At 35.3% G+C, this 24383-nt stretch overlaps 3 protein-coding genes across 3 annotated transcripts in view; 1 reads left to right on the top strand and 2 right to left on the bottom strand.

Moving 5' to 3' along the window:
* Positions 1–13315, top strand: part of LOC140164488 (cytoplasmic dynein 2 intermediate chain 1-like) — a 30647-nt gene extending 17332 nt beyond the window's left edge. Inside the window, 9 exon segments of the mRNA XM_072187777.1 lie at positions 51–120; positions 775–856; positions 1293–1359; positions 2266–2324; positions 2525–2570; positions 3034–3211; positions 5182–5254; positions 8399–11322; positions 11540–13315. Coding sequence (XP_072043878.1) covers positions 51–120; positions 775–856; positions 1293–1359; positions 2266–2324; positions 2525–2570; positions 3034–3211; positions 5182–5254; positions 8399–8512 — 689 coding nt within the window. The 3' untranslated portion in view covers positions 8513–11322; positions 11540–13315.
* On the bottom strand, positions 5410–7563 carry LOC140158318 (alpha-1A adrenergic receptor-like). The gene has a single exon (XM_072181417.1). It carries the CDS (start codon positions 7500–7502, stop codon positions 6402–6404), a length of 1101 nt encoding a protein of 366 aa, XP_072037518.1. The 5' UTR covers positions 7503–7563; the 3' UTR covers positions 5410–6401.
* An 8878-nt stretch (positions 13316–22193) lies between the features above and the next one.
* Positions 22194–24383, bottom strand: part of LOC140158304 (uncharacterized) — a 47818-nt gene continuing 45628 nt past the window's right edge. The window contains exon 9 of the mRNA XM_072181412.1: positions 22194–23596. Coding sequence (XP_072037513.1) covers positions 22194–23596 — 1403 coding nt within the window. The remainder of the gene's footprint in view (positions 23597–24383) is intronic.

The raw sequence follows: 24383 nt of genomic DNA, 5'->3' as shown, positions 1-24383 counted from the left end.
AAATGATGGCATTAATATAATAATCCTGATGCTTTTCATTGTTATTATAGGTCTGGTACCATCTGGAAAGATCAAACTTATCAAAACATCGTCAGTATCTCTTACAACAAATCCTTCAAGGTAAGAAATTGAACATTTTTCTCAAGCATTGGCTATTCTATGTGAAATCCATACATTCCTATGGAAGACATGACTTTAATCTCCCACCAAGGGGGTGTTCATTTTAAATGGGAGTCACTCAATTATGTAACCCTATTTGAAATTCAATCCCTGTGTGGAAGATTAAAGTAATGTCTTCCACATAGGGTGTATGGATTTCAACTGGAATAGTCCAATGTCATGTAACTTTCATTTTTAGCTGGCTCATAGATATGCATACTGTTATAGGTTTTATGCCATGAAACAATGTGACAGTGGACAAACAAGAAGATAGCATTAGGTTATTTGCTAATACTGGTGTTCCTGAGGAGAACTTGCTCAAGCTGGCTCATGTTGATGAAGTTGTATTGTTAATAATGCTGTTAGGATTGGTGTTGGGATTAGAAAAAAAGTTAGGATCAGATTTAAGAGATACAGATATTTTGATTACCACTGAGGACATTAAACTGAATACCAGCAACTTTGGCATAGACACTGTGTGGTTTTAAAGTAAAATGAAAACAAATAAAAAAATTGTTAAAGTAGTCTATAATCTTTGTCTTTTGCTTTACAATGTATTTTTCTTTGACACCTGACGGTGACACTAGTTGTTGTTTTTTATTTGTATATTTTCAGGGGACTAGGAGATGTCATGAAAGCATTCCATATGCAGCTCTCACCTCTAGATCCTAACCAATTCTTTGTGGCCACTGATTCAGTAAGTTGAAGTACATAGTAGGAAGACAAGCATTTGAACATTAATGCTTGACTTATGCTTGGTAATGATGTATCCTTAATACCAAAATAATGTATAGCTATAGGATAAAGTGGCAGCTTTGAGGTTCTTAATGAACACTCATCTAAATAAATGCTGAAATATATATTTTGATAAATGAATTTGGGTTTGAAACTAAAACATATTCTAGACTTATATAATAAGTTTTACATGAATCAAATTTTCATAAATGAAAGATTATAAAACAAATGGAATATCAATTCCACATTACTTTTGCCATAATCACCATTTTGACCTCTGCCTTTGAAGTGTTTTGTTTTGGTAGAACATGCTGATTATACAATTCATCTATATGGAAATCTATATGGCAGGTATCATGGAGCATTGTTTTGATATCAGTGTATTTCTTGTTTTATAGGGTCATATTATCCATGGTGCCAGACATGGTGGAAAAGTACCACCCAGGTTATACAGGGACCAGTTAGGTAAGTACACTTAAAAAAAGTTTGGAACATTACATTGAGCCATATTGTTATGGTTGGTCCTTGAAATTTGATAATTATGTTAAATTCATATATTCCATGTAATTAATATGACAATTTTGTTAGAGCTAGAAAGATTTTGATTTGAAGTGGCATTTTTATTTTCATTTTTGAGGTTAACCTCTGCCCTTGCATGTATTAGAATCCTGGTTGATGTTTCAATAACCCACCTATTTTCACCTTTGCATGGCAAACCAAAGTATAGCTGTGTCCTTACATACCTATAACTCTTGAGAATTACCTAACTATCCATTATTACCTAGTTAACCCATGTAAATGTAAACAACTCATCCTCTGACATAAAGTGGAAAGGATTTCACTATTTCTTCTGTAACGCCTTGTCGACAATGTTCGCTGAACACTGCCTACCGGTGTTCACAAAATTAGTCTGTCATCAGTTACTTCATTGAGTTTTGCTGCTCTAAGTATCAGTTGCAGGTTCAGATTCTTGAGATCTTGTTGATCTTGGACATCCATGTTGTTGCCAGCCACCACTTTGATCTTTTGGTAGCTCTTCCTTCATATAGGGCTCTATGTACTGGTGTAATTTTTAGCAGTCTAAGCAGGTGTCCGACTCACTTCAGTCTTCTTTCTTTTATATTTGCAGTCAGTATGCTGCTTCTGTAATTTCATAAAGTTTCAGATTTGTGATTGTGTATAGCCATTTAATGTTCAGAATTTTTCTGAGGAGGCTTCTCTGAAACATCTTATTTCTCGTACCTTAGCGAGAGTTCAAAGTTCACGATTATATAGAAAGATCGTAGTGATGTATTTAACAATGTGTTAATCCAGTTGAGTTAAATTATGAGACCTTTCCTTTCTAATTTTAGTGTACATTGTACATTTCAGATTTACCTGTTGACATTGTACAGATAGATTTTTCACCTTTTGGGTTACCAGTTTTCTTGGTAAGTTAAATGCAAGTTGTGCAGTGATAATAATATTTTAAGTTTGTGTGTATATGGGGAGGGAGATCTGTTTGTGCATAAATGATTGTATATCTCTTTGTTTATCTTTATAGTGTTTAATGTGTGTAGGCTAGATAAAGTATTGAAAACTTTCAACAAACTATTTTTCAAGTGTTTTTCATGTTCACTTTTACTTTAAGATTGCATGTGGAGATGGAAGCATCAGATTGCATAACATCACTACCGGTAAGTCGGCAAGTAAAACAATTGATTTTAATCAAAATAAGTTTTGCATATTTTTTAGAGCTTTCAATTTGGAAACTTTAGTTGTCACAATTATATTCAATGGAATGAACAAAATTCACAAATAGTATGATACAGGGAAAATAGCATGTTTCACAGTACAAATATGAGATCCACAGGGGGAGTGTGAATTTTGAATGGAATTGACCAATTAGGCAGCTCCATTTGAAATTCATACACCTTCTGAGAAAGATTTCAGCTGAATCTTCCATAGAGGGATGTTGAGTTTCAAATAGAGTTGGTTAATGTGCTTATTTTATTTGAAATTCATACTCCCCTATTGAAGATATTGCCAAAATCTACCACAGGCCCATTGTTAAAGAAAATTCAAGAGGAAAACAAGTTTGAATTTATTGTGCTTTTGTGATTGTGGTTAATCCAAGAAGTATACTTGAACCAATTTCAGATCTACCAGCAATCACCTGGAATAATTCCACCAATGGCATCAGCATAAAGAACCTACAGTGGTCTCGCAGTCGACCATCCGTGTTTTTTGTAATGGATGAAGCATCTAAAGTTTATGTGTGGGAGTTGCTAGAAAATGATGGAGCACCAGTGAAAACAGAACAGTTTACACATGCAAGGTACATTATAAATATTTCTTGTATTTGTAACAACAACAATATGCTAAATGTAGCACCCAACTCCATAATTGGTCTGTAGGCACTTTGTAATAAATTGATTTAAATAATATTAATATGCGACACGGTCTGGTCCATGGGGCCAAAGGCGGCAAATTTGAAATCGAGATTAAGGCAAAAATATGGAGTAAAAACAATGAAATACATCAGAAAATAGACATCACAAAACTTTAGAACTTTAGAACCAATTAAGTATGCTAGACCTTTGGTGCTTTCAGTATATGATAGCCTAATGTTTGTATAAGGTAATAGTTATAATAACTCAATTTTCAAAAATGCCTCCTTTGGCCCCCATGGACCAGATCTTGTCACACATATAGTCAATTAAATAATGCAAGTCTTAACAAATCAAATCAAATCAAATCTAATTAATTCTCAATATTGCATTTAACTACAAAATTTATTTTAAAATTTTAAAACAAGAAATGAATGCAAATATAAAACTAATGGACTTTTTGGCTTTACAAAATCACAATGTGTCTATAACATGTATTCTGTTCAAAGTGAAACTGAAATCCCCATCACATCATGTGCTTATTGCATGATATGCCCTATTTTCGTGAATGTTACAATAATATCCTCATGGCGTGCAGTGAGTGCAACCTATTAAGGGTACCTAAAGTCGGTCTGACTAGTTATGATATATTGGCGATTAAAGTTGGCAACATTAAGAAAATTTGCTTATTTTTTTCTGCATATCTTCACAATGGAAACGGCAATTGGTAACCAGTGAGGCGAGTTAGTGGTTAGGACTATCATTTCTTGTGACAGGAACAAAACTATCTGTGTGATGGACCCATTTCTGTGGAGCATTTCACAACAGTGATAGGATGAAACTGAAATCCCAGCACATGTCACATCATGTGCTTATTGCATAATATACCCTATTGCCTGCTTCATCTTTGAATGAGGGCCAATAATAATTGCATCACATGTGCATTATTTATACAATCTATTTTTTTTAATGTTGTGTAATATTATCCCCATGCATATTTCTGTGAATGTTGCACAATAATATCCCCATCCAGGGTAGTGCAATCTATTTGGCACCAAACCAAACGTTTCATGTGAGAGAAGTGAAACATTACATTTCTAGACTACTATCATTCACTTAAGTTTTGGTTAATATATTACAGGTGTGATTATGTGGGCATATCATGAGATAAAATATAAAATAATTTTTTTCATCAAACAAACAACAAGCAACAAGAAAATATTCATAAAATGCTAGATGGAGTAGGTGCAAGTAAAAGCTAAAGCCTGATACTTACTGTTAACAAAATACATCAAACATAAAAGGAAAAAAGCACAGTTAAACAGATACAAGGACTCGGGGCCCATCAAGTGCAGAGATTGTTAAAATTAGAAAAGAAACTTCATAAAGGGACCACTTTTTCATTTTAACTGTACAAAATAGCACGAAAACATCTAAATTTAGGGATTTTTTAAAAAAACGTCCATATTCTGCACCCCATAAAAAATCCTGAATATATGCTCTCAGGCTAGTTAAAATTCTGTTGCAACCAAACTTAGCCATAGCTGCACTATGAGAATTTCCATATGATGGTGATGTTCAAGGTCACACATTCGAATCAAAGGTCATTTGGGGTAAACATGTAAAATAGGCTGAAAAGTGAAAATTAAATTCTCTAATGAATGTTTGCTATGAGTGTTGTTCACTTCCCATGTTATCTGAATATCCACTCGTATATAATTATTACATTATACAAACAATAGGCTATCATTTACTGAAAACACCAAAGGTCTAGCATACCTGGTTCTAAAGTTATGTATTTTATTGTTTTTTTGCTCCATATGTTTACCTTTATCTCAGTTTCAAATTTGCTGCTTTGGCCCCATGGATCAGATCGTGTCACATATATTAATGATAATGATGATTTGTTTATTTTCAGCTTAACATTCCTAACTTTATCCAGTGACCATCCAGGATCTGGGAGAGGTCAGCCAAATAGAAGACAAGAAATGGTAAGCAATTAAGCACCTAGAATCTTGGTTAAATAATGTTTAAATCAATATTACAAAACAGTGAATGCACTAAAACATAACATCATTTTCAATTAATCAAAAGAAAAAAAATAAATGTAGGAAATATATGTACACATTTGTTTTTATCACCAGCCTTTACAATTGATGCCAATCACATTTGATGAAATTCTGTCCAGTTGAGCAATGTAGCTAGAACTATCCAACATTTCCCCTCATAATTAGGAATATCCTTGCAAAGCTCGTAGCCACATATTGATATAGCACAATTATATATTATGATAATTGCACTTAGCAACTGACCACTTTGGTGCAAGACACATCTTAATATAAAACATTTAGCATCATATGCAGGGCTGCAGCTCTATACAGGCATAGGACCCTACGATAGTTGCCTGATCATTAATTCCTCATTTTCGTAGAAAACTCTTACGCAAAAGTCATATCACTCATGCAGGCTAGGTCATTAATGTTATGTAGAGGTCCACTGTTGTTCATTAGTAACCATGCATTCAAGTTTCACATTCAAGTGTTTTGACAAATAAATAAGTTTGATTAGGTTTCATACATCGCTTATATTTGTGAAGTTATGAATTACTATTATAGTTTAACACACACAGTTTTAATTTAACATATTTGTGTGGTTATGAATTACTTAACTTTGATCAGCTCGTAATCGGCGGGCCTTATAACATTGTGGATTAATATCATAATTTTTGTTTTGAGAATTTTCTTGTGACATCTTGCCAGAAGCATCATAAATTATTAATTCAAGTCCTATACTTTGTCTACTTTCTTTAACACACACAATTTAGACCAGACAGGTCAACTAATTGCACTCTCAACGTGGGTCTACTTTTCAGCGTAGTGATAAAAACCTAACATTTCCCGCCTGATAAAAGCCTAACATTTCCCGCCTTTTACGAGCTGATAAAACTATATTATAATTTAATACACAGTTTTAATTTAACAGTACAGTTTATCAAACCAACTAACTACCACATGTACAAGATCACCTGAAATGTAAAATGTTGGTTTTTTTATAGTTTCCTTTGATACTCAGTCTGATATAAATATACATTGCAATGAAAAACATTCTACTTTATAAAAAATTAGTTCAGTCAAGTATTTAGTTCCTTCTTGAAAGTAGGTATTTCAGGATTGGTGATGGTTTTGGGATATCAGCATAAGAACACCTCATCATATGCCTCAGTACAATTTTGAAATCAGGATGCTTACTGGCATATATGATGAAATTAATGGCGCTGTTAGCAAATGGACCCAGCTGGGCATAAAATAGGTAGTGTTCGATATCGATAGTACTGCGAATTGACAGAAAGATGTTGCTTGGAAGAAAACAAATAAAAAATGCAACAACCACCATGAAGAGGTTTTTGGTGATCACTATCTCTTGCTTAGATATTCGTTTCTGTCTTTGAACTGCTATGGCCCTGTTGGGATCATGATCTTCGTCAGTGATTGCAAGTTCTGTGGAGCTTTGCGTTCCATAATTCTGTGAATTATCAGTTGCAGAGTCGGCAGACAACTGTGACAAATGTTGTTTCTGTTCCCGAAAGTGTTTCTTGATGTACACATAGATCCAGATGTATGTTCCGACTATTGCCAAGTATGGAAATACAGCAAGGACATTCTGAACAAGGCTGAATTCCGCTGTATATTTATTCTCAGTACATATTGGGGCACGCTTGCTATATCCATAAGCAATATCTCCAGTTGCAATAGGGATGAGAAGACACGCTGCCGGTATAACCCATGTTATCGCCACAAGAATAACAAGCTTCCAGGATGTAAAAATCTTCTTGTACCACATGGGTTTTGAGATGCGGATGAGTCGATCTACAGCTATTGCACCCAGCGTCCATGTGCTGGTTATTATGCAGGCATAAACCATAAAACCGGTAAACTGACAAATCCAGTAGGCCCTAGGTATTGGCCATTCTTCGTTGCCAAGAGTACCGACAGTATACCAGATAAGTACAAAAGATGTCATCAAGTCAGCTACACTCAGATTTGTCACAAATGCATTGGTTGATGTTTGCAGTTTTTTGGAGAATACTACAGCAGCAATTATCATGGAGTTGCCAATAAGTCCAGTGATGGATATTAATCCAAGAAGGACTGCAACAAGAATTTGTTCCCAATACGGGACATTCAAGATGTAAATTGGAGAGAATGTGTCAATTCCTGTAGTGTTATTGCTCACAGCCATATTGTTGCTTCAACTTGGATTTGTTTGACATCAGGTGTCTACAGTTTGTAAATACAATGAAACCTTAAGCTTGTTCTATCGGTTTTGAGAGTTGGTGGCTCTATATATTTATATAGTCTGAAACTTGGACCAAACCATGGAGCAAAGGGAGTTTAACAATTGCCTAATTTTAAAAAAAATGGGGGAATTCCCAGCTATTGTGTAACACATGTACCTTTCAGAATTATGAGAGTGAAAAAGAAATCCAGATATAATGCTGCTATTAATTTCAGGTACAGAATGTTACAACAGATTATGCTATCATTTTATTGTTCAATTGACTTAAAACTGTTTAATGGTAATGCATGTATTGCGTTTCATGTATTGTGTTTCCATGCATGATTACTAATTTAGTATCAGTACTATATCTCTTTAAGAGATGTCGGATACCCTTGACTTAGCAGTTTATACCAGATAAGTCGCCTGATTGATCAATATTAAAGGCCCCAGATACAAGAGTGAATACAAAATCTTCCATTGTGATTTTATTGTTCAACCGTCAATAAAATCAAACTAGATTAGATCTTTTCAATAATATTGAAGAGAAATATAATTTTGTATCCAATCCTGCATATAGCTCAATATTGATCAATCAAATTGATCGTGTATGGGCCGCAGTACTCTGGAAATATTCAAGTATAATTGAACATGAACAGTTTGAAAATTTCATGTTGCATGGGAGCAAACAAGAGGTTGGCTACATGCCTGGTGTGCTCAGATGAATTGACATTTGCTTCCTACAGAAACTAGCATGAAGAAGTAATGGTAGTTGGTGTAGAAACTTATAATTTACCAAAATGGACCTTCAGAAACTAACCTGGAGAAATACTTTATTTTATTTTATTTTTTATTTTCAGCTGATAACTGATGCCAAAGGAGCCATGGATGTGCATAGGATAAACAAGACCTTCTCAAGATCCAGAGAGAATGAACTCAATGACATGGCTCAACTCTTAAATAACATAACATAGATAATGTCAAAAATTGGGGACCAAGATATTAGTGAAAAAGGATGGACCAAATTACTAAGATGTGTATAATATATGTGATGCGATCAAACAGGTTGAATCGGGTGTCAGAAAAATGAATGAGATGAGATTTGACCAAAATAAGTTGATGGCTTAGCCATTATGTTCTTGTCTATGATGGTGCATTCATGTACTATGCATTGAGTAAACTCATGCATACACACAGTAGGTTAATGGACATAAGTCTTTGTGCCACTAAGCCATCATAACATGTCTCTTCTTTTTTTCTGTGCTCAGTCAACACTATGAATGTTGGCTTTTTTCCAGCAAATTGTATCATTGACAATTTGTAGTTTGAATGGCATTCAGTGATCTGCTAAACCAGGACTCTTGTAAATTTGTCAACGTTTAGTAGAGTTTTTTTTATCTTGTGATACAAGGGAAATGTGTACCTTGCAAAGTAATAAAGACTTTCTGATATGAAGGTAGGATAGATGTACACACATATTTTTATTGTCCCAAAAGTGAGGCTGTTATAAAGTTGGAAACCATGACCATGAGTATTCCAGTTAAGTCTGGCTATTCCAGTTGAAATCCATACAACCTTATGGAATCACCCATTCAGGTAACCCCATGCAAATATCTATGTGTTGAAGACTTAAGTCATGTCTTTCATGGGGATGTATAGATTTCAGCTGGAATAGTCCATTACCACATACAATGACCACTGATTGTCTCATAACAGTATTTGTTAAACTCACAATTGATGGCTTTTACACATTGTGTTTCATCGCATCACATGTACATGTACAGGGTGTCCCTGATAGAACTGTATCATCGGGAACTGAATTTCTTTTGGTATTTTAAAGCATAAACCAAATATAACTAACTAACCGGTGTGGTTGAGGAATATATTAGCTATCACGTACTTTTTAAATTTTGACAATTGACCACTATTGAAATAGAAGAATTTTACAAAACTACCGCATTTTCAATCCGTTCCACTGAGTCAAATATCTATCAATGACAATAGACGCCTCATGTGCTGATGATGTACAGTGATTATCACTCCGATACAGATCATCAATTGATATTTGGATCCGTGGAAAGGTTTGAAAATAAGGGAGTTTTTTAAATTCTTATATTTCACGAACAGGGTGGCCAATTGTCAAAATTCAACCACACCAGTTATTTAGTTATGTTTAGTTGTGGTGTTAAAACCCAAACAAGTAAGTTTCCGATGATGCAGTTCTTTCAGGGACACCCTGTAGGGTAATTTGCGAGATATCTACTTCTTATGCCAATGCTTACTTCTATAAGTACACCATCAGTTGAATCAATTGGAAAAAATGTGATTTGAAATTGATGTAAATGACATTTGTATAGAACTAGAAGTTAGTGTAGGCACAAGGAATCTCAATCTCTCTCATGTTTTTACTGTATACTGTCAAATACTTTAGTCTTGATAATATTTGTCATTTTTGTTTGATATGGTGGATATTATCTTGCTTAAATGACCTTTTAAAATCACTAAACACTCGGAGATCAAATTAGTTCAGGTCTGGTATGTGAGCATGAGCAAAGCAGTGACATGCAGTTATATTTGTCTGTATGTCAGATTTGATATAGGGAAATAATAAATAGAAAATAATATTTGACAAAAAAAAATCATCTTGCTGGTTTTAAAAGCTTTTGTGGTCTTCAGATAATGACCGAGGAGAGAATTTTTGTGATATGTAAAATTTGATACATCTACTCTGAAACAACATTCTATTTTTGTATGTTTGGTAGTCGCTGGTACGGTGGTACCTTGGCAAAGTTGTTGTAGATTAAATCAGCTATAGGGGCAGTATTGCAGACCACCTCTTTTTTTAAGTACCCCTTTATAGATTTTTTGCAGGGTTATCACAAAACAGGGTTATATACAAGGTCCTTTTACATGAATACTTTAATTAGCTTATGCACTTTATAGTATAAAAGCATTTCATTCCATTCCATTCCAGGCCCTTTCTCAGCGGTTGAAAATTACAGTGGTTGAAAAATGTTTTTTTCACATGGGTTTTAATGGAGAACCTTATTGTGTTATCAAGATAGCAGATATGGGCAAAGGGTCATTGATATATGACTCAGTACAGGACCTATGGCTTTTGACATGGTGTCTTTCCTGTGTTTTTGTATGGCATAATGCAATATGTTAGTAACTTATTATATACACTCCTCAAAGCAATTAAAGGATCAAAACATTTCATTCAATTTTTTTTTTAAACAGAATTATCTTTCCAGATGTTTTTAAGTGCCAGATGAAACAGTCATGACAAGACTTTTTACCGTGTTTAGTAGAGCATGGACAAGGCCACATAATATCAAAAGATTTTTCGATTAAGTATAAGTATGCCAGATAATCTGGATGCAATTTTTTGATACTTTAATTACTTTGAGGAGTGTAATTTCAATCACTTGGCTAGAGGCTAGCTGTGATACATTTATGAATATTAATTGTGAAGCTTGTTTCAGGTATGTACATTTAGTTTCAGGAGTTTCTAATGTTGCAGTACACCTAAAACAGTATTCTTACTGATGTCATTCAGCTTGTGTGTACTGGGCACTCAACATCACTCTATATTGGGCTATTCTATCTGAAAGCCATACACCCCTATAGAAGACATGACCGTAATCTCGCACACAAGGAGTGTGAATTTCAAATGGAGTCATCCATTCAGGTAACCCCATCTGAAATTCATGTTCTCTGTGTTTAAGATTGAGGTCATTGTAGGGGTTTTATGGATGTCAACTGGAATAGCCAATGCATATAGGCAGTGTCCAAAATAAGGAAAATATGGAGCTTGTCCCGAGGACAACTAAAGCATAAATTCTGCTTGTCCTCAAAACATTTTGGTTGTCCCCAAAATGTGTCATATTTAAGAGGTAAGATATAGTGGTTGTTCAGAGGATAAGTACATATCTCAATATGGTTGTCCCCAGTGATTTTTGGACAAGAGGATAAGTGCTTATTTCGAAATCTGCATATAGGTTTTCCCTACCCAGCGATGACACGTTTGACAAGCATCCTCTTTATTTCTCCTGAAACTCAAAACATTTATCCACCGCATCATCCAAGAAATGGTCCCCAGTAGCAATGTTCTGATAGATATCCAAATGGTTATACAAATTTTATTGACGATTGTGAAATATAAAGTATTCAAATTCTATATTTAAACTATTGTATATGAATCTATATTTTGTTATAGTTTATTTCAGTACCAAGTTTGTTTCATTTCTGTTTCATGTACAAAATAAATCTATTGGTTCAATTCCTGTGAGTTTCTTCAGGTTATTTTATAGACAAAGTCCATTCAAGATCTACATAGTGTCACTGGTTTAATTGACAAAATCTAGGGACCAAGTCCTGATGAAGTAAGGTGGTTCTGGGCTTGTGATGGAATGCCTTCCTATTCACCTTATGGCTAGGTACAAGTCAAGGACCAGCTGCTATGCATATTCTATGCCATTTCACACCCTATATGCATAATAGCATAGTGATTGTCAAATTGCTTCATTTCCAGTATTTGATAATCTGCTGATATAGACCACTTGACATGTGACATCATTGCCCGGCAATTTCCACTGTTCTTTGCCCTGCAGTGTGCGCCGTACGCATCATAGTTTGCTCAGGGCACATGCATTTTAAATTGCCCACCACATTTCATGTAGTACAAGAAAGCCAGTGCAGCGGTTCGTTCAAGCATATTGATAGACTAGTCCCTTGCCTTTGTTGATAAACAATGTCAAGTGGTCTATATAGTCTGCAACTGTAACAGACACTCATATGGCTAGTTATTTTCGCAATGAAGAGAAACCTGTTTTTCAACGGAAAAGACTCATAGTCATAGGTGGTTACTTGATTGATAAACCAAGCTCTGTCAAAAGAAGTTTTTCTAAACTTTGTGTTTCTGAATTGAGAATTTAAGTCATCAAATCAAGAAACCTGTACCAAATTAAAACCTTGTTTCAAGCTTGGCTTTTCACATTTTTTTTCCGATGTATTTGAATTTTAAAAAAAGGTGAGGTTTTGAAAAACATGATTTTTGAAATCGTGAAACCAGGTTTTTCGAATTAAGAACCCAGGTTTATTGATTTGAGAATGCAAGGTTGCGAAATGTTTGTTTTCAAATCGAGGTAACAAGTTTTTTGAATTGCAAATCCAATCCATGTTTTGTTGATTTGAGAAGCCAAGTAGTAAGTGGGTTACTTGATTGTGGAATGAATCCATTTTTTCATAAACTTTGTTTTCCAAATAGGTTGATCAGTTGGGAGAAACAGGTTCATCAGTTGCAGAGAAAACCAGGTTTCTCTCTTTTATTGTGCAAATAAATTGCTATAAATTCCAAATTGGCAAGAAGATGCATGCATGCATGCCCTCCTAGTTTGGCTTGGTTTGGTTACTTTGTTTTAACAACATAAAATTATGTTGCAAGTTAAATGGCAGCGTGTACCAATAAATTATGGCTGAGGAGACTGCTTCTGTGCCTTATATAGATCTGTTGTTGATGACCTCTGTTGAAAATAGGATATTACTGTTAAATCCATGTACCCCTATGGAAGACATGACCTTAATCACCTATACAGGGAGGTGTAGACTTCAAATGAAGTCACCGATTCAGGTAATCCTAGTTCACACTCCCTGTGTGGGAGATTAAGGTCATGTTTTCCATCCATAAGGAGTGTATGGATTTCATCTGGAATAGCTCAATGTGTGCAAGATTGTAGATATTTGTCAAATAAATTAAATGTATTGAACATTTCAAATGGTCTTCTGTTGTACTTCATTATTGCCTTGTAAAGAGAGGATGAATTACATGTACTTCCCTAAATGCACTATTTTTGCGAAATTTGACCCAAATGAACTCATGCAGCAGCACTCACTTACCCATTTGAATTTTACATGAAAATCATTATTTTGAAATTGCTCTCATGAAGTGGGCAATTCTTAGGCATATAAGTATTGTTATTTCACTCCAGAAAATTGATTTCAATTCTATTCCAATTCAATTCTTTCTATACAGGGAGTCTTGCTATTCAATTCCAATTCAATCCACCTAGCTTAATAATTAATTCAATTCGATTCCAATTCAATTTTTTAATTTCAAAATCATTTCAATTCCAATCCAATGCAGTGAAATTAACAGCTAATCAATTTCAATTCAATTCTGAGCATTCATTTCAATTCCAATTCAATTCCAATTCCAATACAGTTGCAGTTTGTGTTAATTGACCAAAGGCACACTGCAAAAACTGTGTCTAGCTAGTGATTGAACACTTTTTGTCCTCGATTTGGAATCCCATGTAAAATCTAAGCACAAAATGTCAAACTTCAAAACATCAAGTGTTTAATTAGAGGTTAATAACTGCGCATCGGTTATTTGGAGGCATTGTGAAAAATCTAAACATTTTGCCTTTGGAACCGAGGAATATCCCGAGGGCGAGCCCCGAGGGATATTCCGAGGTCCAAAGCTAAAATGTTTAGATTTTTCACAATGCCCTACATATTACCGATGCAAAAGTTATTAACCTCATTCATAACTTCGCTACTTTAATCTCTTCACCTTACAAAATAACATAAAATTTTGCTCAAAAGTGTATAAAAATAGATGATTTTACATCTTCCTTTCCAACAACACGCAAACGCGGTCAATTGTGTGCGACATTGGAACAATTACGCATTTTGCGGTCAATTGTGAGATATTAATGACCTCGATTTGCGTTCGCGTTTTCACAAATAACTAAATGTAATTGGGTCGCACACATCGCGTTTATTAATTAGGTTATGAATATCTATTAAACACAAGGCATCAAATTACTAAACCTGTTTAGCATTTAGACATGTTTACAAATCGAGAACAAGATGGTGTCTAGAATGGTGTTTAATATCTAGACACTGTTTTTGCAGTGCATGTTTGAAATTTTACTACCAATTTTATCAGTGGCGTAGATTTCTTTTTGATATGGGGGATGGGATTGGAAAAAAAATTCTTGAAGTATATTTATATTTATTATTCAGGCGCTAGGCGTCAACATTGGGGATGATTGTATGGACCATCCCCTGGCAAAATATTTGGGGGGATTGATACCCTATCTCCCCGGATCTACACCTATGAATTTTATAACACTTAAATCAGCAACACAAAGTCAAAATCAAGTACACTACTTGTCACAAAAGCATGTTAACTTCTTGTCCCCCATGTACATTATTTAATGGTTTTCTCACAAAAAATTTGACTTTGTTCAAATGTACAATAACTAAGCATACAAATTAGCAGCTTGAGAAAAATAGGGGCTTTATGATTAGTGCCAAAAGTTTTTAATGTGTGTCTCTTGAGTGAATCGACCTGGAAGTGTATCAGATTTCTGAACAGGGGAAGGGCACTTTTTACAGGTGGAATGATATGGAATCACAGACATCTGCTTGTGAATTGAAATGCTGAATTGAAATCAAAGCTGAATTTCATTTCAATTCCACTTCATTCTTCATCACTCAACATGATTTCAATTCCAATCCAATTCTTCATTGCTCACGATGATTTCAATTCCAATCCAATTCAATTCATGCCCAAGCCCACTCATTTCGATTCCAATTCAATTCCAATGCGTTGAAATGAAAATTGCCCAAATTTCATTTCAATTCAATTCGATTTCAATGCATTGAATTAACATTACATATAAGTTGATTTCTGGGCATAAGGATGTACATTTTGGTAATTAAAGGAGGATTTTGAGCATCCTCTTTTTATGACATTTTCAGTAGATATCCACGAAAAAAGCGTATTCCCAAAATTTCAGTTGATTCCGATTTTGCGTTTGCGAGTTAGGCATGATTATGTGTATTACACGGCTCCATAGGCCACTGTTGTAATTTCGTTCTGGTATACCAGAACGAAATTCAAATTTGACGATAATTTTGCTAAATGGATAAATCTGCAAGAAATTTTTGGTACATGAACATTATGTAGCCAGAGGTTTCCAGTGGTATAAAAACTTTTTTTGAAAAAAATTGAGGGATGAGGCTGTGGATCACGAAATGCCCTTTTAAATGAAAATTAAACATTTCTTCAAACCAGTGGATACTGGCTGACCATCGCCCAATTTGCTTCAGAGACTCATATTGCCTGTAGCAAAAATTACAAATCATCCTCTTGGGTAAAGACAGATTCACTCATGCACAGCAACAGCCTACAGCAAAATCATTAAATCCCTCTTTGGGAAGACAGAAACACTGTGATATTCATTAAACGTGTGATCAAGCAGCCAATGCAAGAAAGTTGACTACATATAAATCATGAGGGCTGTGTGTGAGTGAGGTCTGTACTAGTACTTATATAAATATCTAATGATGACAACAAGACTCCTAGATACAAACACAGACACAAATTTGTAATTTGATAAATTTTTATTTAAACAAATTTAATTAACAAAACAGCTGCATAATTTTTCAACATAGCACCATTATGTTAGAAATCCATGACCAATAGTTGATGCTATATGCACCTTCCTGAACATCAATATCACATAATATAAAACAATGAAAGCAAGGTCAAGAATGGTACCGTGTGATAATAAAATAATCATGGGATACCCTTCTTGACCTTGCTTTTGTTGGTTCATAGTATGTGATATTGATGTTCATCAATGGCAGGAAGGTGCCAATTATAAGAATGATCTATACCGTAAGATTTGTTCAAGAGGGTGCCCTCATTTTTTTAAATCTGATTTTACACATTTGCAATGTTCTTTAATTTTGCACTACAATCTCTCTCTATGTAAAATGTGATAACACTATCAGTATAACACTGTGAATAATATTGATAAAAATACAAGTAAGACAAGGCAGTAATGGTGTATATCATGTGTTGCACCTCTTAATTTATTCCTGCAAAAGTTCAGGAAAAGGTAGGAACTGGGTTCCCTTCATCTTAATGTCCCCACAAGGGGAATATTATCACCCTTTCTAATTCTGTGTAATTATGGCTTGCACTCTTAGTGCCTCAATCATGCCACACAAGATAAAAAATGCATTTTAATGCATTTTTGAAATTCTAACATGGATACAATATGTGACCTGCTCTCACAAAATGAGCATTAAGTTGACAAAATAGAGCAGCAAGTTGGCAAAATAATTTCATGAGATATTTCAGATTAGAATTCCTTGTTTTACCAGCATTAAAAGCATACCAAACATGATATGGTTGCTCCTTTCCAAGTTTACAAGCTGTATATCTTCTGACGTGCCCTGCTGACTATACGCTCATTTTGTGAGATAAGGTCAAATACTTACAATTCTATCAAATTATACACATGATCTTCTTTGGACCATATTTCATTGTTTTTACCACACACAGCCTACCTTACTTGATTGTCTTATATGTGGGGTGAGATGATAGATGATCTGTTTTTCTGGGATCTTGGACACCCTGAATATAAATTATCCAGTTCTTATGATAGTGTTTTAGCCTTCATAGAAAATTTTAATTTTACAACTTATTCTCAATCAAAAATATACACTAAGCCAAAAAAAGAAAATTTTTCACAAGGTTATATCTTAAAATCCTGTCCATCAAAATTAACCAATATTACACACATGATCGGTGAGAATCGTTGAAAAGATGATAACTTACAAAACAGTGCTGATTTCTGCTTTTCACGCACTTTCTTTAAGAAACTGGTCTTGTTCCACATTATTCCACTTATTCTTTGGGAATTATCATCTGTGCAAGGACCTTGTTCACATTCTGACAGATTCTTGTTGGACTGTGCTGTGAATGTGGTCCAGGAAGCTGTTCCATGTCAGTGCATTTTGCTGTTGTGTCAGTTGGACAACTGCTTGGTTACTGACATGTGTTTAGAGTAGAGTATTTAAGTAATCCTGTGTGTAATTTTGGTTCGTTTTGATGGACAATATTTTAAGATATGACCTTGTGAAAAATTATAAGTTTCTTTTTTGGCCTAGTGTATGTAACAATTTCAGATGACTACCCATTTTTATGTCAACAGTTGTAATGGTTGTGCAATGTGCTACTCTGGTTGAAATCCAGGACCTAATTAATCGCCCACTCACGGAATGAAGATTTCAAATAGAGTTAACCATTCAGATTTGCAATTGTAAGTCCCTGTGTGAAAAAGTAAGGAAATAGAATTCAACTGGAATAACCTTATCCTTGGGTGTCCTCTATGGCACTTGGAAGTTATGTACCTAATGGGTGACAAAAAAAACCCCAAACCATGTTTTATGGGCAGACAGACTTTTCATTTTTTTTTATCTGGAGGTTAAAATGACTCTAAAATATCACAGAAAGCTTATAAAATTTGGTGATTTTTTGCAAACATGTTCTGAATTTTTTTTCCAAAAATTTCAGTCAAAATCAATTAATTTTGGAAAAAAAACATCTGCTTTTGCATGATTTTAGCAAGTTCAAAAAATTCCCAAAATGCAAAACCTGAGTCAATCAAAACACGAGTTATTGCTGTTTTGTCGCCTTAAACTGAATTTATACTCGAATGCCGAGCGATGCATTTATACTTATCACGGCGATAGCGATTGCAGACAACAATTAAAATGTTCTAAATGTCACAAAATACTTAGCTGTCAATAATTATTGCTTTGAATTATTTCATCACCAAAAGTTAATAATCAAGAAAGGGAAATTAATTAGCAAAATAATAGATCCAGTTGCTTGGAAATGATTGATTGATGCATTCATGTGTCAAGCAATATCTGTCAAAAGTTGAGATTTCTTCAACTCATAAAAGTGATGTCGTTTTTGCATCCGTGATTTGTATCGATTGATCGGCTTGACACTCTGAAAGCAGAAGTAAACACTGAGCATGCGTGAGAATTGCTTTTCCTGCAAAAGCAATTGAGTATAAATTCAGCTTTATGGTCTAGTACTAGAAAATAGATTTAGAAAATTGTACATAGTAGGCCTACATAATACATTATCTTTAAATGTGGGTTTTCACCTGCAGCTGTGTTTCAATGTGATGGATTCAAAGAGTTTAGAACCAAAGAGAACTCACTCCACTTTGTTGAATAGATTCATCAGTTTTGTTTATAAATAAACATTTTCGATTTTCACTAAAATATTTTGTCCTACACGTCGGAGGACTTCATCAGGTATCCTCCCTAAACAGGGAGGAGGGCACCTACCTCTTGAGTCATGTCTACGATCCACTTCAGAAGTCTGCAAAAGAGACTAAGGAACACCGGAAACCACTCAAACTTGTTTGACGGGAAAGTAGATCAGATGACCAAAATCAGTCATACCCGATGAAGTCCTCCAACGTGTAGGACGAAATATTGTAGTGAGTAAAATTTCACTTGGTTTCGAAAAGCAAAAATCCAAAATGTTCACTTCACTTTGTTTGCATGTTACTAATGGAGAGCAAAATAGCGCACCCCAGATTATTTTGTCATTTGCAGCACATGCTTGTTTGCATTGTGCAAGTAGTGCTAGCTACATGCACAAACCTTTGTATTGTTTTGATAACGTGGTTTTGCTGATAAATGCCAGAGGTTCACTATTTTGATCCCCATGCATGACAAACCAATAAGGTAGATTTACCTTAGTATTACACACAGGACAATTCCGAGTTGGTTTTCTTTGAGTCTAATCCTTTTGAACAGGTCTCAAAATATCCTGTATAGGGTATATTGCTGACAGCAATTGTCAGGCAAACTTGATGCATGCTGGGAATGAAAGGGGTTCAAAAGTTATTGAATTCATCACCCGCGACAGCCAATTTGAGCCCTTTTCATTCCCAGCATGCATCACTTTTGCCTATCAATTGCTATCAGCAATATACCTTATTAACACCATCCTATAAAAGGCATCATACTTTACATCACATGGACATTTTGTTTAGTAATTGGAAATCCCAAGTGAAGAAATATCAATATGAAAATACTAGTAATGGAACTTCCCACTAAACACCATCCTTAACAACAGGAATAAACATATTTCGTAAGTTTTTAAGAGTTCCCCATCGTAGCAAAAAAAGAAAATAGAAAAAGTGATTCTGCCTGCAAAGTAAGCTGGCACCCAGGCTCATATTTGCCCACTGGTTGCCACAAAATAACTCCCAGCTATAAACCTGTTATATAACATGACCGGGAGCAACTTTAAGCTGAAAAACTTTATCCTTACAAAGTCTCATTTTCATGCCAGAATACATGTAGTAGTGAATTTTAACTCTTGGTTGGTCGCAAGTAGCTCTGATTCACTCAAAATCCACCTCAACTTGCAAGCCCTGTGCCATGATTGTTAAAGTGCAGGTCTTGCAAAGTGAGGTCCTGAGTTCTATTCCGAAGTGGGATTACTTTTTCCATTTCCTTCTTTAAAAACATGTTATCAAAATGTCTACTGCTGACATCCCCACTTGGAAACTATACTTTTTCTTGTCATTCTTTGTCTCCAATCTGACGAGGACAGAATCAGTAGCTCAACTTCGCAAATGGTAAGAAACAAATTTCTTGGTTCTACTTGGATGAGCCAAGCACAGTGCGTAATCAACCATACAAGAGATTTTGGTAGCTCTTTTGGTCTATATTCTGTGGTGTTGCTTAACAACTTGTATGGCATGCTGTCAAGATCTGGTTCTGGTTTATCTTTCATATCATCATCATCATCACTTTTATCATCAGATGAGCTCATGAAAGTGTTGGTTTCTTCTTCCACTCCAATCATAGCTTTCTTTTTATTCCCATCATGCTTACGTTTTCTACCGTGCTTTTTCTCTTCCTTCCCCAACAGTTTCTTAGAATCGGCTCCTTTTCTCTTGCTCGTATCAGTCTCCAAATCAGACTTGACCTTTTCTGATATCTCTGTATCACTGTCACCTGCTACACGTCTATTCTCTTCATTTTCAATTTCAGTTTGGGTATCACTCTCAGATGATTTTGTCTTCTTCCCTTTCCTTTTCTTATGGCGTTCTCCAGACTTTTTCAATTTACCTGACAGATCCGTCTTCCTACTCACGTCTGCTTTCAACACCACTTCTTTCTTCTTACGTTCCGATTTCATACCACTTTTCCCAATATATACTGTCTCCTCTCCTTTTTTCGTATCTGTCAATTTCTTACCAGCATCTATGTTGTGTTTTGTTTCTTCAAGTGCACATCCCTTTTCTTTGATCTTCTTACCTTTCTTATGCTTTTCTTTTGACTTTATTGCTGTATAATTTGCATTCAGCTGATCGCTATGCTGCTCTTCATTTCCTGAATTCCTCACTTCATTCTCCTCACTACTTCCATTCACAGACGAAAACAATGTAGGACTTCCTTCTGTTTCCGACATCTCACTTTCATCACTTTTGTCGTCTTTCGGTCCCGTCCCAAATCTGTCTGTAATTATGCTGTCTAAATCAACTTTATGCATTGCTCCTTGGATGCTATCATCAATTCCGTAACTCTCATCATCACTGTCTACGTTTGAGCTGTTTGAGGAGTGATTTTCGTGCGAAACTTGTGTATCACTTAGTTTGTTTTGATCTGCATTATTTTCCTGCTGTGCTTCAACAAATTGATCAATTTCTCCCAAAAAGTTTGTGTCCAATCTTCTGGTTTGAATTAGATCCTTCCCCTGTGCTGCTGCAATGATTTGATCAATTTTAAATTGGTCAAATGGACTTATGGCACACATCTTCTTCTCCTTCTTGGATTTCTTCTTCTTTTTGATACTTTTTAACTTCGGTTTAGATACTGCATCAAAATTATGAGTCTCTTTTCTCTTTTTCTTCATCTTCTTGTGTCCACCATCACTAACATCAATTTCTTTGGTATGACTTACATCACTGCTTGTGATTTCTTGTGTCTTCTTTTTCAATCCAGATTCTTCATCAGTTTGTTTTAACTTTTTCTTTTTCTTCTTATGCTTGGATTTGGGTCCAACATCACTGCCATCAGTTACTTTCCTCTGCTCCATATCTTTGCTGATATCACTAGAATCAGATTTCTTCTTCAGCCTTTTCTTTTTCTTCTTCTTTGTCTTCACTTTTGATGTGGATTCATCATTAGTTCCTTTTGATTTCTTTTTCTTCTTATGCTTGGGCTTGGAACCAACATCACTACCATCGGCTACTTTCATCTGCTCTGTATCTTCACTGGTGTCACTGGATTTTGTCTTCAGTGTTGTCTTTGTCTTCTTTCTCTTCACTTTTAAATTGGTTTCAACATCACCCCCATCTACAAGTTTCTCCTCATGCGCATCTTTAATAGCGCTACTGATCACTGTTTTCTTTACCTCCAGTGCAGACTGTGAAATTTTCTTTTTCTTCTTGACACTTTTCAACTTTGATTTAGATCCAGCATAAACTTTGAGAGTCTTTTTGACCTTTTTCTTCTTCACCTTCTTGGGACCACCATCACTAGCATCAATTTCTTTGGTATGATTTGCATCAATTGTTGCAATTTCTGCTGACTTCTTCTTTGCCTTCATTTTTAATTTTGATTCATCATGAGGTCTTTTTGACTTCTTCTTCTTAGGCTTGGATCCAGCATCACTACCATGCTCCAAATCTTCACTGGTGTCACTGGATTTCTTCTTAAGCTTTTTCTTTGCCTTCACTTTTGATTTTGATTCATCACTTCCTTCTGATTTCTTTTCCTTCGGTTCAGATCCATCACCACTGCCATCAGTTACTTTCCCTGCTTCGCATCTTCACTGGTGTCACTGCTGGATTTCTTCTTCAACTTTTTCTTTGTCTTCACTTTTGATGTTGATTCATCATCAGTTCCTTTTGACTTTGTTTCCTTCTTATGATTAGATTTAGACATAACATCATTGCTATCAGTTACTATCTGCTGCTCTGCATCTACACTGGTGTCACTGGAACTGGATTTCTTCTTCAGCTTTTTCTTTCTCTTCACTTTTGATGTGGATTCATCATCAGTTCCTTTTGACTTTTTCTTTTTCTTCTTATGCTCTGATTTGGATCCAACATCACTGCCATCAGTTAATTTCACTAGTTCACTGGTGTCACTGGATTTCTTCTGCAGCTTTTTCTTTGTCTTCTTTGTCTTCACTTTTGATTTTGATTCATCAGTTCCTTTTGATTTCTTTTTCTCCTTATGCTTGGGTTCAGATCCATCACCACTGCCATCAGTTACTTTCCCCTGCTTCGCATTTTCACTGGTGTCACTGGATTTCTTCTTCAGCTTTTTCTTTGTCTTCACTTTTGATTTTGATTCATCAATTCCTTTTGATTTCCTTTTCTTCTTATGCTTTGGCTCAGATCCAGCATCACTGCCATCAGTTACTGTCTTCTCTGCATCTTCACTGGTGTCACTAGATTTCTTCTTCTTGGTCGTTTTCTTTGTCTTCACTTTTGATGTGGATTCATCATCAGTTCCTTTGGACTTCTTTTTCTTCTTATGCTTGGGTTTGGAACCAATACTGATCACCTTCTTTGTCTCTAGTGCAGACTTTGAGACTGTCTTTTTCTTACTTTTCAACTTAGAACCAACAACATCACTCTTGCAAGAGTCTTTCTTCTTTTCATCATTGCCCCTAGTTGATTTTTCTGCTGTTTCTGTATTTCCATCTTGTGTACAGGAATCTCCCTCTTTTCTTTCTGATTGTTCATCTTCACCTTTCCTGTCATCATTCAAATCCTTCTCCAAGTTCCTCTCACCAGTAACCAACCAATGTTGGTTATCACCAAGTTCATAATCTGCACAAAATTTACCAAAATCTAACAAATATTTCATAGAATATTCTGTGAATTGTTTATTTAACAAGTCATCTCTTGATTCCCATATTATGTCTGCATGTTCCTCTAGTCGTAGCGTTTGTTTTCGGACTTTTATTGTCTCCTTCTTGGGCTTCTTTTGTGAGGTATGTTCACTGCTGCAGGAAGCTGTCCTCTTACGTTTCTTGCCTTTACTGGTAGGTCTTTGTTGCATGTTTTTACGTTTCTTGCCTTTACTTGTTGGTTTTGGTTGCATGTTTTCTGCATTCTCTTTAGGTACTGGTTTATTGGTTGTTGTGTCATTTTCCAAAACTCTGAAGGATTTCTGTCTTCGCTCTCTCCAATGCCACTCTGAAAGAATAAGACATACATATCGAAGTGACCAATAAATTGTTTCCAATAAGGTTGCTTAGATGGACTGCCAAGACATTAAAAATGACTGATACTACTAAAACACATTGGGATTAGGGCTAAGTTTTAGGATTAAAGGTAGGATTTAGGGTAGGTTTAATGTAATGATCATTATTACCATTTTAGTTGCTCCAATAGGCTTTATTTTGACCACACAATTATTACTGCTTATTTCCACAAAAAATTACATTCCAGTGAAGACTCATGTCCACTTCTAACCCTAATAAAGCCACAGACCAGTGAAACATAGCCTTATCTCCAACAGCCCGAAGCTTCTAGTGAACACAGTCTTAAGAAGGACTAAGTAAAGACTCATGTCCACTTCTAACCCCAATAAAGCCACAGACCAATGTAACATAGCCTTATCTCCAACAGGCTACAGCCCTAAGCTGCTATACGGTATCACGTCTCAAGTTGAGAGTAACGCCATGTTGGATTTTGCAGAAGCAGATTAGAATCGTGCATGCTATCTTAATGCCGCGGGGCATATACACATACGTAGAAGGGCGATTTGTCCGTACGCTGGTGATGCAACCTAAATCTAAATCTCAAAATGGCCAAAATGGAGATGAAGCAATGTTGCACTAAGCCCTAAAAATGGTCCTTTTATCTGTTGTGAAATTTGGTATAGCTTATTTTGTTGATCTATCAGTCTATCAAATAAGATTTTATGATAATATAATCCATGACTGAAAGAATTCACCTACAATTCCCAAAGCTTATCTCT

This window comes from Amphiura filiformis, chromosome 1 (genome assembly GCF_039555335.1).
Source record: "Amphiura filiformis chromosome 1, Afil_fr2py, whole genome shotgun sequence".
Lineage (NCBI taxonomy): Eukaryota > Metazoa > Echinodermata > Ophiuroidea > Amphilepidida > Amphiuridae > Amphiura > Amphiura filiformis.
Note: the sequence above shows the minus strand (reverse complement) of the source record. Positions and strands in the feature narration are given on the sequence as shown.